Genomic DNA, 17,240 nt, shown 5'->3' with positions numbered 1-17,240 from the left:
AAAAAAAAAGAAATAAAGGATAGAATCGGAATGATAAAGCAACACTGTCAGAACTGATCAAGCAGATATGGAACAGAACCTGTGGAAGGTGAGAAATACAATTATTAAAAGAAGAAAGCATGAATGAATGAATGAGTAAACAGCAGATTAGATACAGTTGAAGGAAGATTGTGAACGTGAAGCTGAGTGTGAGGAAATTAGCTAGAGGATAGCACAGAGAAGAGGATATAGAAATGGGAAAACAAGTGTAAGCAGAGTGGAAGGTAAGATCAGAAAGTCTGTCAGCATCTAATCAAAGCCCCAGGAGGACCAAACGGATAGAGTGGAAGAAAACAGTATGTGGGGGATGGTAGCTGAGAAAAGCCCAGCCCCAAGCAAGTTGAATAAAAGCATCTAGGTCTCAACCTACTGCTATGAGACTGCAGAACACCAGAGGCTAGAAGAGTATCTTAGAAATAATCAATCCCTAGAAAGGAGCAACAAGTAGACTCAGCGGTAGAGTCAGGAGAATAGCAAAATGTTGCCAGAGTGTTGACAGCAGAGTGCCAGCAAGACTCTTTCAGGGACATGGAAAGTGTAATATTTTTAGATTAATATTTTTAGACTTATTTGTGAAATCTAAGAGACCTTCACTAAAAGGTTTTCTAAAGGACATACAAGAACAGGCAGTTAAGTTTGCGAACTCATCCTAGAAAAAGTGCTACATACCAGAGTGCTAATCCTCACTGCAGTCCCCTCCAAAGTGCTCCCCATGGCCATCAAGGGGCCACAGTGACCACATTCAGCAGCAAGGTGTGTAGCACTCTTAGTGGGATGAGTTTGCGAACTTAATCGTTGACCTCGCATCCTTTTATTTGCTTACCTACTCCTCTTGCGTCTCTGGTCACCCTTTTATGATACAGGGTATAAAATGGGAGAATAAACATGGAGCACAGACAGTGATAGACGTGTGCGAGTCTAGACAAGTGATTCTCTGCTAGAATGATTCTGTACCAGGGGAGATGTTTGGCCACGTCTGGAAATGTCTGAAGATGTTTTGGGTGTTCACAGTGGTGGTGGAGCTACTCACACAGTAGAAGCCAGAAATGCTCCTCTTCATCTCTGTATGGGAAGGTACCCTGCAAGATAGAATCATGTGAGTCCAAATGTCAATAGTGACAAGGTCAGGAATCCTTGGGGCAGATAAAAATTACCTCGTAAAATAATAATACTCAAGCTAACCTCCATACAGACTTGCCACATTCTAAGCACTATTTTGAGTGTTTTACTTATGATAGATTATTTAATTCTTAGTCCAGTGTAAGGGGTGGATACGATTACTATCTTTTCTTTCTTTCTTTTTTTCTTTTTTTAGACATAGTGTTACTCTGTTGCTCAGGCTAGAGTGCTGTGGCTTCGTAGCTCACAGCAACCTCAATCTTGAGTTCAGGTGATCCTCTTACCTCAGCCTCCTGAGTATCTGGGACTGCATGCGTCCACTACAGCACCCAGCTAATTATTTTAGTTTTAGTAGAGATATGGTCTTGCTCTTGCTCAGGCTGGTCTTAAACTCCTGAGCTCAAGCAATCTGCCAGCCTCAGCCTCCCAGAGTGCTGGGATTATAGACGTGAACCACCAAGCCCGACCTGTTGTCTTTTTTCTAACATAGAAGGAACTGAGACCGTAAGCAGTGACATAGATGGGGTTGGAGTCCAGGCAGCCTGGCACAGAGGGGCTTGCCCTAGCCATAAAACTGTCCTGCATTTTAATGCTGTGTCTGCTCTGAAAAGTTAAGAAGATCAACAGAAAATGAAATGAATGGAAGTCAGGAGGGAACTATTTTATGAGTCCCAGGTCTGTCATGTGTGTATCAATCCTACTTTGGAAATTGACTAGTCAATTAAGGAAAGAGGCTAAAATATTGATAAGCTATGGATGATAACATTGAAAAAATAAAACAATAGAAATAATTTATACATTTCAAATAAATAGAAGAAAATGGAGTAAAGCAAAAATAAACCAATGAACAAAAGTCCTAAAGATAGGGCAGTGCTCATAGCTCAGTCAGCAAGGGCACCAGGCACATACACCTAGGGTTGCAGGTTCAAACCTGGCCAGGGTCTGCTAAGCAACAGTGACAACTGCCATCAAAAAATAGCCAGGTGTTGTGGCAGGCACCTGTAGTTCTAGCTACTTGGAAGGCTAAGGTAAGAGAATCGCTTAAGCCCAAGAGTTTGAGGTTGCTGTGAGCTATGATGTCACAGCACTCTACCCAGGGGGACAGCATGAGGCATGATGTCTCAAAAAAAAAAAATCTTAAAGATATCCAAAATTCAACCATGTAACAAAAATGCAATTCAGAAGAAGCTTAGAAAAGGAAAGACAAATGAAATTAGGTTGAAAAATCCACTAAAAGAGAGGACATGTGAGATTGAAGAGAAATGAAGGAAAACAGTATGGCCATGTTATCCTTACAAGGTGCACAACTACAATGTAACAGGCTGGAAGATTTGAAAATAAAGATGGAGGGAGGCTCCTGTGGCTCAGTGAGTAGGGCACTGGCCCCATATACTGAGGGTGGCGGGTTCAAACCCAGCCCCAGCCAAATTGCAACAAAAAATAGCCAGGCGTTGTGGCAGGCGCCTATAGTCCCAGCTACTTGGGAGGCTGAAGCAGAAGAATCGCCTAAGCCCAGGAGTTGGAGGTTGCTGTGAGCTGTGACTCCACTGCACTCTACTGAGGGCGAAAAAGTGAGACTCTGTCTCTACAAAAAAAAAGAAAAGAAAATAAAGATGAAGAAAGATGTTACTTCTCATGGTTGGTAAATAGGTAAGCAGACAAAAAATGATCCATTTGAAGAAGATTGAAGCAATGTAATGAATAATTATTTAAGCACATATTAAAACAATGTATTTACACAAATAAATCATAACGCAGCCTCAGCAGTTTCAGACAACTTCCAAGTATTATTATCATACACATTTTCTGAATGTCATGCAGAGTTACAAGTCTGTAATAAAATAAATTTTAAAATTCTTATAGCTATGAGAACAGCTAAAATAAATAATGACAGCATCAAATGCTGATGATGGAGAAACAGAACCACCCATATATTGCTGGTGAGGATTAAAATGGAACAACTCCCTCAGGGATGAAGCATGCAGCTAAGCATCAATCTCTTGGGCATTTAGCCCAGAGAATGAAAACTTGTCATAAAAACCCGTACGTGGCTTTATTTGTAGTATCCCAAATCTGCATTCACCGCAGATGTCCATGTGAACAGTTAAACACTTACTCTGTGAGGTGCCCATACCATGGAATACTCTGGCAGTGTCAGGAGAGAACCACCAATATAGCAGCAACCTGAGTGGTCTCCAGAGAATTATGCTCAATGTAATAACTGGTCTCAAAAGGGTTCATATCATACGGTTCCCATAACTTATATCATTTTTAAATACTCTATGTAACTTTGAAATGACAAAATTGTAGAAATAGAGAGCGCACAAGTTGCTGCCAGGGCCTGTGGGTCGTGCTGCCCTGGCAGGTGGCAGCATGAGGGCTCCTGTGGGTAGGGACTGTTCAGTGCCTTGATTGAGGTGGTGGCTAAGCCCACCCAAAGTGATAAGATTGTGTAGAAATTAGTACACCCTCACGCCAATGAGTGCACATCCTGGCTGTGTTGTAATTTTACAACATTTTACCATTAGAGGACTCTGGGAAAAGTGTACAAGGAATCTCCGTGTTACGCCTTTTTTTTTTTTTTTTTTTTTGAGACAGAGCCTCAAGCTATTCCCCTGGGTAGAGTGCTGTGGCATCACAGCTCACAGCAACCTCCAACTCCTGGGCTCAAGCGAGTCTCCTACCTCCGCCTCCCAAGTAGCTGGGACCACAGGCGCCCACCACAACGCCTGGCTATTTTTTGGTTGCAGCCGTCATTGTTGTTTGGTGGGCCGGGCTAGATTCGACCCCGCTACCTTAGGTGTATGTGGCTGGCGCCTTAGCCACTTGAGCCACAGGCGCCGAGCCATTATGCCTTTTTTTAATAACAGCTTTGTTGTAATATAACCCTCCTTCGCATATGATTCACCCACTAAAAGTACACCATTCAGTGCACCAGTGGTTTTCAGTATAATGCACAGAATCGGGCAGCCATCACCACAATCAATTTTAGAACATTTTCATGTTCTCCACAAAAGAAACCTCATCACAGAAAATCCTGTAATTGTTCATGTCAGCAGCATTCATAAAAAGCCAGAAAATGGAAACATACATCCATCAGCTGAGGAATAAATAAACAAAATGTGGTAAATCCATGTAGTGGAATAGTATTTAGCAATAAAAAGTAATGCAGATAAAGCTGATACATGCCACATTGAGGAGCTTTGTAGATAGTGTGCTAAGCCAAAGAAGCTAGTGCAAAAGAGCATGTATCTTGCCTTTTATATGAAATATGCAGAAGAGAGAGACAAAGCTGTAGAGATATAAAGTAGATTAGTGGTTGCCAAAGTCTGATCTTTTTATCCATACAAAAGATACAGTTGGCCTTTTCTTGTTCTTTTTATTTATTTATTTATTTAAAGACAGAGTCTCACTCTGTTGCCCAGGCTGGAGTGCTGCGTCCTCCCAAGTAGCTGGGACTACAGGCACCCGCCATCACTCCCAGCTAATTTTTCTATTTTTAGTAGAGACAGGTTCGCCCTCTTGCTCAGGCTGGTCTCAAACTCTTGACCTCAAGGGATGCACCCACCTCAGCCTCCCAGAGTGCTGGGATTACAGATACGATCCACCGTGCCAGGCCTTCAGGTTGTCCTTTTCTTCTCTTGTGGATTATAGAGTAATTTGTGATAGTAAGTTCCATAATCAGTGCACAAATGCCACCTCCAGTCTTTCTATGTGTGTTCAGTGGAGGCAGTGAGCCCCACCTGGACACCCTCCTGTTTGCCCAGCAACAGCTGCAGTGGGGCCTGTGCCTGGTGCTCCCCTTACTGTGTAGAGTGGTAGGGAGTCTCAGGAACTGGCCGCCAGGGAAATGCTGCAGCCCACTAGGGGTCTCCATGTCCTGCAGCCCAGCTGCAGCTCCAGCAGGTGGCGCTCCAGCAGCAGCAGCAGCAGCAGCAGCAGCAGCAACAACAACAACAGCAGCAATTCCAGCAGCAGCAGGCGGCACTCCAGCAGCAGCAGCAGCAGCAACAGTTCCAAGCCCAGCAGAGTGCCATGCAGCAGCAGTTCCAGGCAGTCGTGCAGCAGCAGCAGCTCCAGCAGCAGCAGCAGCAGCAACAGCAACATCTGATTAAATTGCATCATCAAAACCAGCAGCAGGTACCAGGCCCACTGCGGTTGCTCTCAGCCTCCCTCCACAGCCCCTGAGACCTGGACAAGGTCAGCTGCAATGCTGGGTGCGGGGGCCCAGAAGCAGCTGAGGGTCTTCCCAACAGGTGTGGTGCCAACCTGCTTCATGGGCTTCCCTGACTTGTTGGGAAAGGCCCTCTCAGCTGGGCATGGGCCATCTGGCTGCAGGCCTGCTGTGAGCTGCAGCTGCAGGCTGTAACCAGTTCGTGTCAGAGCTGACCAAAGCAAGAAGCAGGCAGATGCGCTGAGATTCCCATGGTGTATTTCTTTTGAAGACATGTGCCCCCGTTTGCCCCATGTCTGAGTTCATTGTTAATCAGTCTCCAGACCATCTTCTGTAGGGCAGTGTTACTGTCACATCAGAAGTCCTTTTACCAGGATCGACAGAGATTGCAAGGAGAGTCTAGTCTGGCTAGGCTGGTCACAGTTGAGGGAGGAAAGTGCCAGGAGGCCTCTTTGCATTTCCATTCTTCCTGTCCCTGGGCTCCAGCCCCCTGAGCTGGCCGTATGTCTCCAGCCCTCCTTTCCTCCTCAGTCTGATGAGCAGATGGTGACTATCATTATAAAGCTCCTACTGCATTGCTGCCAACCACCGTAGGGACAACAGGAGCACCAGTGGAGAGGCTTCAGTGCCTGTGGCTGCCAAACTTTATTCTGGCTGCTTTGGGAATGAACCTGTTCATTGTCACCCATTACTAAACCTAGATGCTTCCTTGAACCATCTATGGGTGGAACAGCCTCTGGGGACCAGGGCACAGACACATACTTGGTGTATCCTCAGTGTCAGGAAGACAACCAGCACTGGCCCAGACCCCTTCTGTGGGAGGTCAGCCCAACAAGGCCTCCTTGAAGGCTGTGCCAGCACCCACCTCACTTCCTGGGGCCACGGCTGGCACAGGGAGGAGCTGGCGGTCCAGAGGCTGAGGAATGGTGACTGAGTGCTGTTTTGTCCCTAGATACAGCAGCAGCAGCAGCTGCAGCGGATGGCACAGCTGCAGCTTCAGCAGCAACAACAGCAGCAGCAGCAGCAGGTTTTGCAGGCCCAGCCGCCAATGCAGCAGCCACAGCCTCCCCCTTCCCAGGCACTGCCCCAGCAGTTGCAGCAGATGCATCACCCACAGCACCATCAGCCACCACCACAGCCCCAGCAGCCTCCAGTCGCTCAGAACCAACCATCACAACTCCCACCACAATCACAGACCCAGCCACTGGTGTCACAGGCTCAAGCCCTTCCTGGACAAATGCTGTATGCCCAGCAACAGCTGAAATTTGTGAGTACTTGCCACCCACAGTGGGGTGCATGTGGCCCTTCTCGTAGTGATGTGTGCAGACAAAGGCCATCAGCAGTGGTCTCCAAGGCTTTAGCTGTAAAACAGCACATCCTGTGCTTCCAGCACTGGGACTCAGCCAGCCCTGCCGACTCTGGAGTGAGGGCGTGTACATACTGAGAGCTGCGTGCGAGCGTGCATGGATACCACTGCCTCCTGGATGCTGATCCCAGTAGTGTCTGTGGGCACTGTAAGGTCAAGGGTGACAGGTGATGGGCACCACACATACTCTCATTAGGTGCCTGTTGGAGTTTGCCAGCTGCTTGTTCTGAGCAAACATCTTTCAACTCTGTTATTACCATATTTTGAAGGGAATATATTAATAATATGAAATTCTGTTACTTTCAGTCTCATTGTGTGTCAGTGACATTGAAACAACAGACGTGGTATGGCTACCAAGACAGAGGTAGCTGTCTCAAAGGTCCAGTTGGATGTCTTTTTGGCTCACTTGGTTTTTGTGGCCAATTTTCTGTTTGTTTGGGTTTGGGGGGGGGTGTTGAGACAGAGTCTCACTTTGTCGCCCTTGGTAGAGTGCTGTGGCATCACAGCTCACAGCAACCTCAGACTCTTGGGTTTAAGCAATTCTCTTGTCTTAGCCTCCCAAGTAGCTGGGACTACAGGCGCCTGCCATAACGCCTGGCTATATTTAGAGACAAGGACTCACTCTGGTTCAGGATGGTTTCAAACCTGTAAGCTCAGGCAATCCACCTGCCTCAGCCTCCCAGAGTACAAGGATAGGATTACAGGTGTGAGCCCCCACGCCTGGCCTCCTTTTCTGTTTTTGATTCATTGAGTGGAGTGGGGCCAGGGCCCATGTGTGAGCTAAGTGTCCAAATGAACAGGAGGACCCCTCAGAGGCAGGCTGGACATATAGGAGAGTCGTGGGGAGCATATACTGCCATTCACTTGGGAGTTAGCACATAGCCTGGCTTGTCCCTCTGAGGCCTATCCAGCCAGTGGTCCCACAGTTGCCCTGCTTCTCCTCCCTGGCTCTGTATCCCAAACTCACCTTTCTAGCTCTACCTGGGCTGGCTAACCGGGTAGCTTCAAGGAGTCAGGGCTGAGTGACTCTCATGGCCCATCATTGTGCTTGGCCTAGAGAATGAGGCATGTGCCTGGAGTTGGAAGTCATCCCTGCTTGCGGTGGTAACCGGTGGTGCGGGTATGTAGAGAGAGTCATTCCAGTAGGAGGGCTGCCCTGCCTCTTGCCAAGGCTGGTGTAGGACGTCTCCAATGAGCTGTGGGATCAGGGATGACTAATGAGGTGACTGACATCATAGCGAGTGAAGTCGTGAAAAGCCCATCCTCATCTCAAGAAAGGCTCTGTTTCCAGACCTCCCACAGGAGTAGTGGGTGCTCTGCTCTCTGTCCAAGGTGGCTCCAAACCGCGTTTCTCTTCGTCCCTCAAGGTCCGGCCTCCCATGGTAGTGCCACAGCCGCAGGCGCAGCCCCCAGTGCAGCAGGCGCAGCCCCCGGTGCAGCCGCAGACGGCGGTGCAGGCAGCTCAGGCTGCCCAGATGGTGGCTCCTGGAGTCCAGGTGAGGGCCTTAGGGGCCACGGGCTTATGTGGTCACCAGCAGGTGCCTGTCCACCTGTGCCAGGAGCACTCCAACAAGAGCCCTATCCAGATAGGGCTGAGTCTGAACTGCGGGCTCCTCTCTCACGTACTCTTGGAGACTCCCTGGGGTCCCTGGGATACCCAGCTCTGCTCAGTCATGTCTAGGACCTACCAGCTGCCTAGTGCGTGTTGTTCCTACCTCTCCTCAAGGGTCCTTCGTCATCTCTTCTCCTCACCACTATTGAGTATGTCAGAGAACATGCATCCGAAAGTACCACACTTTCTTCCTCACCATGGCTTCCATTAGAGCATTGAGTATGAGGTTGGCCCAGATGGAAGGCAGCTCTTTAGAAACCAGGAAGAGGATGGGGCGTAGGGGGGCGTGTCTCGGTGCTGTCTTGTGCTCAGGGCCCTGGACACCCTGTGATGAAAAGTGTGCTGCTCCCATAGTGCCTAGCCTTCCTGTGCCTGTACTCTGTGGGTGGAGGTCAGTGGGACACAGGAGGCCTTGTCTTTCCTAGCATCTGTGGATTGGCGCCTCAGGGTCCCCGAGACTTCTGTGATAGACCTGCCTCACCCTCAGGCAGGGGACAAGGTGGGGCATCAATTTTTTTCCTGTCTCACACTGGTGGAAGTGCTGCTAGTTCTGACTTGGGAGCATTGGCGTTAGGAAGAGTGAGGACACGTGGGTCGATAAAAGATTGTGGCTGGGTCCTAGCCCGCAGCTGGTGCCGTGACAGTGCCTTGCTGTCCTCACGAGGTCAGCCGTGCTCCTGCCCTGCTGGTTTACCATGAACCTGTTGAACTTGGCATCTGGGTACACAGCCACGTGTCAAGTGTTAGGTGGGAGGGTCAGCAATGCTCCAAGGTGACGCTTCCCACCTTGCTTGGCACCTTCCTTGGGAAGCTGCCTGAGACAGTCATGCTGATGGAGAGAATCTGAGGGGTCTGGCAGAATGGGGCTACCCTAGCAGCCTCCCTCGTCACAGCACTCAGCAGCCTAGGCCCAGGGTCCCATGTCACCCAGTTGCCCAGATGTGACCTACACAAAGCACCAGGGACCTCATGTATGTGGCTGGGGAAGACTGATGGCCCTGTGTGATGAGACTGGAGCCTGTCTCTGCCACCACCCTGTGTGTCCTGGTGTGTCCTGTGGCCTCCCTCTGGGTCTCTAGTCCAGAGGGAGCACGTGGCTTGTGGTCAGAGCCATTTGGCCTTGGCATATATAGACTACATAGCTGGTGGAAGCCCCTGCTCTTGTCTCTTTGTGACCCTCCCTCCCCCATCCTGGGACTACACTTTGTGGAAACTTTTGCACCCCAGGTCAGGCCCAGCAGCAAAGTGAAAACTTTCCTTTTCATAGGCAAGTGGCAGTAGAATAGTTACAGTGTCCAGCTAAGGAGAGCCCATCTGCTGATTTGTTCTTAAGCTTCTCTCTGGCTTAAGGGAGCTGGCACCACATCACCTTCCAGAACCAGGAAGCCAGGTGTGTGTGCTCGGCACCCCAGGCCAAGCCTGTGTGCTGCCCACCCCTCGTTCTGGGCAGAGGTCTCCATGTGGCTGGTGTGGGAGTGTGGCCATAGGCAGCCACCTCCAAATTGACATTCTCTGCCCCAGTGGAGTACAGAGGGCTAGTGGCAGGCGGAGCTAAGGTAGGCACTCAGGAAGAGCTGCAGGGTTCTCGGGAATGGGAGGATGGGTGTACTCCCAGTGACACTTATTGCAGGTAGGACTGATGTTTTAAGGAGCCTCGTTCACCTGCCCTTGAAGCCCAGGAGTGTGGTACACGTGAGAGGTGTGTATCTCAGTCTGGCGCAGCACCTCAGCATCGGGGGCTTTGGGCTCTGCTGCTTTCTCTCAGCTCATGGTCTTGGCTTCTTGTGGACAGTGTGGTTTGGTGGGCGCTGGTTGGCTGGCCTCACTGCACTGTTCCTGAAAAGCAGGGTCCCTGGCATGTGGTCAGGTGACCCATGCGCAGCAGCCCTTGGGAGAAGCATCTTTGGATTCACGGCCTGCTTTGGCGCAGTGGCCAGAAGAGGCTACAATACTTTGATCCCAAAGTTTTTACAAGTTTGTGATAACTGTAGAAAATGGAAGGTGGAGAGAAATAAAAGTCAGAGGAACACTCTAGTGGGAGAGACAGTGTCCTTTCTGGTCTCATTTAGTTGAGGTCATGCTGTCTGCTTTTTATGTGCGGTATCTTCCATGTCCCTGTAGAGTAAAATGTTCTGGAATCAGGAACCCCGGTCAGCCTTGTTTTGAGTGTGATATTCCTCTATGAATGTCTCCTACTGTCCTTACTTATCATCTTGTTCTTGGATCTCTAGGTTATTTCCAGTTTTTTGCTGTTACCAGTGGTGCGTATCTTGATGCATGGCTGAGTTCTAGATTGTTCCTGAAGCTTCTCAGAAGTGAGTCACTGGGTCACTTTGAGGGCCCTCAAATCCCATCAGGAGGTCAAAAATACAGACTGGGTCTCCCCGAGTGATGCACACATTTTTGACACCAGAACATGGTGACTGTGTTTGTGGCTCCATGTGTGCGAGCTGCCACATGACAAGGGAACAGGAAGCAGGAAGTAGGGACCAGGCAGGCAGCTCGTCTTTCCAGCCTGCCCTCTCTGCACCAGAAAGAGGTACCCTCTCCATGCCATGGTGAGGGTGGCCAGGCCCTCAACCAGGGATTGAGTATTTTAGAAAAATGGTTCAGCCTGTGCTGCATATACCTGATTCTATTTTATCTGATGTTACTTGTGTAGCTGAGGAGGGAGCATCACCTACAAGGACGGTCATTTCTCTACAAAATCAGGACAGGATGTGTCTCTATATTTTGCCTTCTGCCCTCCTATTCTTTTAGTATATGAAAACAGCTATAATTTATATGTTACAAAGAACGGTTATCCAAGACAGACTTCCACTGTGGATGTGTGCATGGGGCACTGATTCATGACTGCTCTCTGGCTGAGCCTTGGTGGGCCTAGAGGACCCTCTCTCCCTCTGGGCCCAGCACCCTACTGCAGTGGAGAGAGCCAGGCCTGGGGGTGCAGTGTGAGTCCTTTCCGGTAGGTGTGTGCTGGGAAGTAGAGAGAAATACCTGTCTATAGGATTCCATACTGCTTGGTGCCTGCCTGGCTCATCTGCTCCAAGAACAAGACTGATGTTTTCATGGCATTTACCCTTAAAAGAAATTTGAGCTTACCTCACCTCATCAGGAGTTCCTCAGTTACTTGGAAACCAGCCAGCAGCAAATTAGATTTAAGCTTTTCATTTCTTCTTTTTTTTTTTTTCCTGGAAAAACATTTGTATTTCTCATACTTCCTAACATCTGGGCCTTTCTACCTCCTGGAAGGAGTGTGGTTAGCCACCACTGAGCTCTCAAATAGGCTCCTCTGAGTGCAGTGGCTGGTTATAAGTGGACTCTTCTCCCCACCTGCTAACCTCCAGTGCTGTCAAGAGCTGGGCCCCATGAAGAGCTGCTTTCTGGGGCCCTCACACTCCCCTGATCCATGTCCCCCTGTGTATCTGGTGACAGTGTGGTAGGTGGTAGGCTCTTCAGGAGTGGGCCCACATTTTGGCAGACACCACCCGATTGCTTCTTCACCTCCCATAGGAAGTTCATTTGTTGCTCTGGCTGCAGGAGTGCGTGAGATTCTGGTTGGCATCTCCTTTGCTGTCTCCCTGTCTGCTGTGCCCATTGCATGTGCCTGTGGGTATGCGCATGGCAGTATGTGTGAGGCCACAGGTCTCCCTGCAGCAGCTCTCCTGCTGGAGTCTGTCCCTGTCACATCTCGCTGCATGCCCTAGAGCCTGGAAGCACCATGCAGAGCTCACGGCCCAGCTCATCCCGGAGAAGTTTATTTTTCCATGAATCAGTCCTGCTTTCTTTCTGAACATTGTCGTGGTGTTGGTTCTAGCTAGTAATCATCTGGGTGCATGTAGGCCCTATAGGCACTGCAGGTCCTGCTCTATAGAGACCAGGCTAAGGCTCTGTCCCCCCACTCAGGTGACTGGGCCCAAAGCTACCACAGTGCTCTGCTGGCCCGGCTTCCTTTGTGGTTCAAGCAGCGTGAATTGATAAGGGGAGTAGTCCCACTTGTGCTGGAGCTCCTGCATCTGTAATCGTCTCTGTGCATCTAGGAGGTGGAGACCCAGGCATCTCTTGCCACCTTCTATTTTTGTAATTATGAATAAAAACCAAAAAAATAAAAAATGAGAACCAAAAACCAGTTCCTTGGTAGATACCAAGACCAGCAGCCTCAGAGAGGCCTGGAGGAGAAGAGGATGGTTTGGGACCCAAGAGATGGGCAGCTGTGTGCTGTTGTGAACAGATGGACCTGAGCTTGTCCTCCATCTCTGTGACCAGGCACAGTTCTCATAGCTTTGTTAGGACATATTCTGTTGAGTCCCCAGGAGCCTGGTCACCTGGAAACACTGCCCCTGGCCCTCAGGATCTGGCTGTGATGGCTCTGTGGCTGTGAGATTGGTCTTTCAGCAGCTCAGAGGCATGTTCAGGACAGCTGCTGAAGGAGTGAGGCTAGTAGAATAGAATGGACTGGAAGCAGCATGCTTGGTGACTCTCAGAGTCATAGTTGCATGGACCTGGAGGCACTATGTGCTTGGATACGTTGGGGAGCCTCCCCTCTGAGGCTGCCCTGAGCTGCCCAGGGCCCTGCACCCCTGGCACTCAGAGTTGAAGAGGCTGCACATGCTCCACCTGCCGTGCTCTGCGTTTCTTTGTGCAATCACCTTGTCTGTTGTCCCTCTGTCCTCAAAGATGATCACGGAAGCCTTGGCCCAAGGTGGGATGCACATAAGAGCCCGGTTCCCGCCCACCACCGCTGTGTCCACCGTCCCGTCGAGCTCCATCCTTGTGGGCGGACAGCCCACAGCACAGGTATTTACGGGGCAGCGCGCAGGGCTCAGCTGGGAGCTCGGGGCATCCCCTGAGAGCCCCTGTAAAGCACACCTGTCGTCAGTGGTAATTTCTCTCACCATGGCTTCCAGTGTCCGGCAAAATGTCACTTTTTTTTTTCCTTAGGAGGCCAAGGTCAGTTTGTGGTTCTCAAGGGGCTATGATTAAATCTCTCTCTCTCTCTCTCTTTCTCTCTCTGTGTGTGTGTGTGTGTGTGTGTGTATATATATATATATATTTTTTAAGTTTAAAATAGTTATGCTGCTGGGTGAGGTATTTCATACCTATAATCCCAGCACTTTGAGAGTCCCAGAGGGGGAGTTTGAGGCCACCCTGGGCAACTTAGTGAGACCCTGTCTCTACAAAAAATAGAAAAATTAGGTGCGTACAGTACCATACATCTGTAGTCCCAGCTACTTGGGAGGCTGAGGCAGGAGAATCACTTGAGCCCAGGAGTCAGAGGCTACAGTGAGCTATAATGACATCTGTGCACTCCAGCTTGGCTACAGAGCAAGGTCGTGTCTCTATTAAAAAAATTCAGATCCTCAGTCACACCAATTCCATTTCAAGGTCTCAGTTTCCCACAGGGAAGCTGGTGACTGCTGTTGGATAGCACAGATTCCAGAACACAGCCATCATGGCTGAGAGTGGCACTAGCTACATGGGCTTGTCACTGTGCACCATGTAGAGCTCTACACAGGTTCCTTCCCATTGTGGGTGGAGCTAGACTTCTCTCTCCTAGCCTTCCATTGCTGTATGAAATTTGGAATTATTCCTTGACATATTCATTTATTTAACAAATAGTTGTCATATGCATTCTGTGTGCCAGGCACTGTTCTAAGATTCAGAAAATAAAATAGTGTTAAAGGTCTCTGATTATGTGGCTTTCCATTTCAGTAGGTTTGTTGTGAAAACCTCCAATTTATTAAAAGACCCTTAAAATTCAGTTTCTGAGCTGGGCATGGTGGCTTACACCTGTAATCCTCAGCTAGGCTGAGGTAGATAGATTGCCTGAGCTAAGGAATTCAAGACCAGCCTGAACAAGAATGAGACATTGTCTCTATGAAATATAGAAAAACTGGCTTGACACCTGTAGCTCAGCAGCTTAAGGGTACCAACTACATACAACAGAGCTGGCAGGTTCAAATCCAGCCTGGGCCTGCCAAACAACAATGACAACTACAACCAAAAAATAGCCGGGTGTTGTGGCAGATGCCTGTAGTTCCAGCTACTTGGGAGGCTGAGGCAGGAGACTTGCTTGAGCGCCTAGGAGTTGGAGGTTACTGTGAGCTGTGACACCATGGCACTCTACCGAGGATGACAGCTTGAGACTCTGTCTCAAAAAAAATAAATAACAATAGAAAAACTAGCTGGGCATAGTGGTGGGTGCCTATAGTCCTAGCTACTTGGGAGGCTGAGACAGGAGGATACCTTGAGCCTAGGAGTTTGAGGTTATTGAGAGCTATGATGCCACGGCAGTCTACCCAGGGCACAGAGTGAGACTCTAAAAAGAAATTCAGTTTTTGTTATAGGGAAAACACATCTCCAGTCCTTCAGACAATAGTCCTGGCCCTTCCCTGAGGGCCTGTGTGCAAACAACTATCATCACTGTGTGTCCACACCGTGGCTTGAACAGCGGTGCCTACGCAGCCCCATTCTGTGAGGAGGAAATGGAGTCCACTGGCCCCAGCCCTGGGCCACATGCTAAGAGGGGGGATGGGCATTGCTGTTTGGTGACATGATCAGTTTTCACCCTTCCTATATTCCAGCCCCAGGTTACCCGATGTGTGCTGTTCTTAGCTCGTCACTCACTGGAGCTTGAGTCCTTTGACATTGACCTCCTTTTGGGTAGTCGTTGGACTGTGGGAAAAAGAAGTAGCTGGAATCTCCTGGTAAACAGCCAGAATAGACAGAACCAGGAGTACAGCTGCCTATGGCCTGGAGGCCGCACAGTGCCCTGGTGCCTGCTCAGTGCTGCTAGGAGTGTCTCCTTTCCTGGGCCCTTTGGCTCCTAGCTCCATGAGGGGGACTGCTTTTCTCCTTTCCAAAGCCTCTGGCTCAGTGTCTATAGGATTCAGCTGTGGTGTGTGTATTGGGTGAGGGGGGGAGGGTGGTGACTAGCAATAGCATGTAGGATTGATTTTTATGAAAATAAGTCCCCAGCATTTTGAGTGTCTGATGCATGTTGGGCCTCAACCTCAGTTCTTCGTGGGCAGAATGTCTATGGCTCTTACTGCAGCCGGTCTCAGTTCTACCCTTACACAGGCTGAGAGGGCCCTCAGAGCTGCCACATTCAGACTCAGGGGCTCATGTGAAACCCCGGCCCCTTGTCCTATCAGCAAAATTCTTTTTGCAATTTTTGGCCAGGGCTGGGTTTGAACCCACCACCTTTGGCATATGGGGCCAGTGCCCTACTCCTTTGAGCCACAGGCGCTGCCCTCAGCAAAATTATTTTAGAAAGCCCTCTTCCTGGCTCAGTGCCTGTGGCTCAAGTGACTAAGGCGCCAGCCACATACACCTAAGTTGGCAGGTTCAAATCCAGCCCGGACCCGCCAAACAACAATGACGGCTGCAACCAAAAAATGGCCGGGCGTTGTGGCAGGCGCCTGTGGTCCCAGCTACTTGGGGGGCTGAGGCAAGAGACTCACTTGAGCCCAGGAGTTGGAGGTTGCTCTGAGCTGTGATGCCACAGCACTCTACCCAGGGGGACAGCTTGAGGCTCTGTCTCAAAAAAAAAAAAAAAAGCCCTCTTCCTGCTAGGCTGATGGCTATGCTCTCCCCCCTGGTTTATGGGGACTCCTGTGCTCCTGAGTAGGCTCTCCTGCCCCCCCTAAAGTGCTAAGCTCAGTCCTGGGCCCCACACTGCCTTGGGATTCCCACTCCCCCTGAGCCCAGCTGCTGGCACTTTCACCTGGACTTCCCACAGACACCCCTTCTCTCCTTCCCTCCCACATGCCCCCAAACCCACCCACTCTCTCCCTCCCAGCCTTCTTGCCCCCTCCACATCAAGTCTGTCCCAAGTTTGGCGGACCTAGTAAGTAACCTTCCAGCACCCAGAGGCAAGGAAGTTAGATGGAGGGGAGGAGAATGAGGAAAAGAAAACAAAACTAAAAGAGTTAGTGCCTGAAATGCTGTGGAGAGTTCTGGTTGGGGTGAGTGGTTAAGCCAGCTCATTAAGATGGCAGCTAACTGCACACAGATTCATTCTCCAGGTTCTGCCCGGTAGTACTGGGGGTGAGGACAGATGTAGCATTTAGGAAATACTGCTGGTCCCAGCAGTAAACTAAAGCCACAGGACTTCTGGAAAGTGGAAGGGAGGCACAGAACTGAGCAAGACTCCATAAAGCATACATGTTCATGCTTGCCGGCTTAGAGGAAGCAGGCCCTGAAGGTGCTTGAAGAGAAAAGCCCATGGCAAGAAGCCTTGGAGTGGATGTCTCCCCACTGCCGAGTGGCCTCTGCAGCTCTGTCTGGACCTGGTCACCCCCATGGGGAGGGGACCCTTCTTCCCACAGCCCTGCAGGACAGACCTGGAGCACTAGGCTTCCCAGCTTCCTGCATACCTGGATGTGAGCTGACCCTGGGGACATAGGCAGCCTGCACCCCACACCATGGCCATTCGTCTGGCCACACGAGCTGTTTGCAGGAAGGGTGTGCAGCTGCTTCTGTGTGAGGGTCCTGCTAGTCCAGTTCCTCATCAGAACAGTGAGGGAGAATGAGCTTGTGCTCCCCGTTGCTTTTGCTCTTTCCTTGTGGCAGCAAATTGAGTCTAAGAGAACAGGTAGAGGAAAAAGTGGGGCTGTAAGTATTCCATGGCTCTTAGGTTTTTTTGTTTGTTTGTTTGTTTATTTTTAGACAGAGTCCCACTTGTCGCCCTCAGGAGAATGTTGTGGTTATCACAACTCACAGCAACCTCAAACTCTTGGGCTTAAGCGATTCTCTTGCCTTAGCCTCCCAAGTAGCTGGGACTACAGGCGCCTGCCACTACTCTAAACTAGTTTTTCTATTTTTAGTAGAAAAACTCTTGCTTAGGCTGGTCTTGAACTCCTGAGCTCAAGCAATCCACCTGCCTCAGCCTTCCAAAGTCTTAGGATTACAGGTGTGAGCCACCACAC

General features: G+C 49.8%; 1 protein-coding gene across 3 annotated transcripts in view; it reads left to right on the top strand.

Moving 5' to 3' along the window:
* Positions 1-17,240, top strand: part of MED15 (mediator complex subunit 15) — a 77,877-nt gene that overhangs the window by 51,651 nt on the left and 8,986 nt on the right. For 2 of the 3 annotated variants that reach the window (XM_023508016.1, XM_023508017.1), the window contains exons 6-8: positions 5,045-5,298; positions 6,285-6,599; positions 8,066-8,194. In XM_023508016.1, coding sequence (XP_023363784.1) covers positions 5,045-5,298; positions 6,285-6,599; positions 8,066-8,194 — 698 coding nt within the window. Of the gene's footprint in view, positions 1-5,044; positions 5,299-6,284; positions 6,600-8,065; positions 8,195-12,987; positions 13,108-17,240 lie in introns of all 3 variants that reach the window. The other variant, XM_012812699.2, reaches the window with a different exon arrangement.

This window comes from Otolemur garnettii, unplaced genomic scaffold (genome assembly GCF_000181295.1).
Source record: "Otolemur garnettii isolate 467f Iridium unplaced genomic scaffold, OtoGar3 scaffold00218, whole genome shotgun sequence".
NCBI classification, from domain to species: Eukaryota; Metazoa; Chordata; class Mammalia; order Primates; family Galagidae; genus Otolemur; species Otolemur garnettii.
The sequence above is the reverse complement of the archived record's forward strand: the minus strand, read 5'-3'. Positions and strand labels throughout refer to the sequence as shown.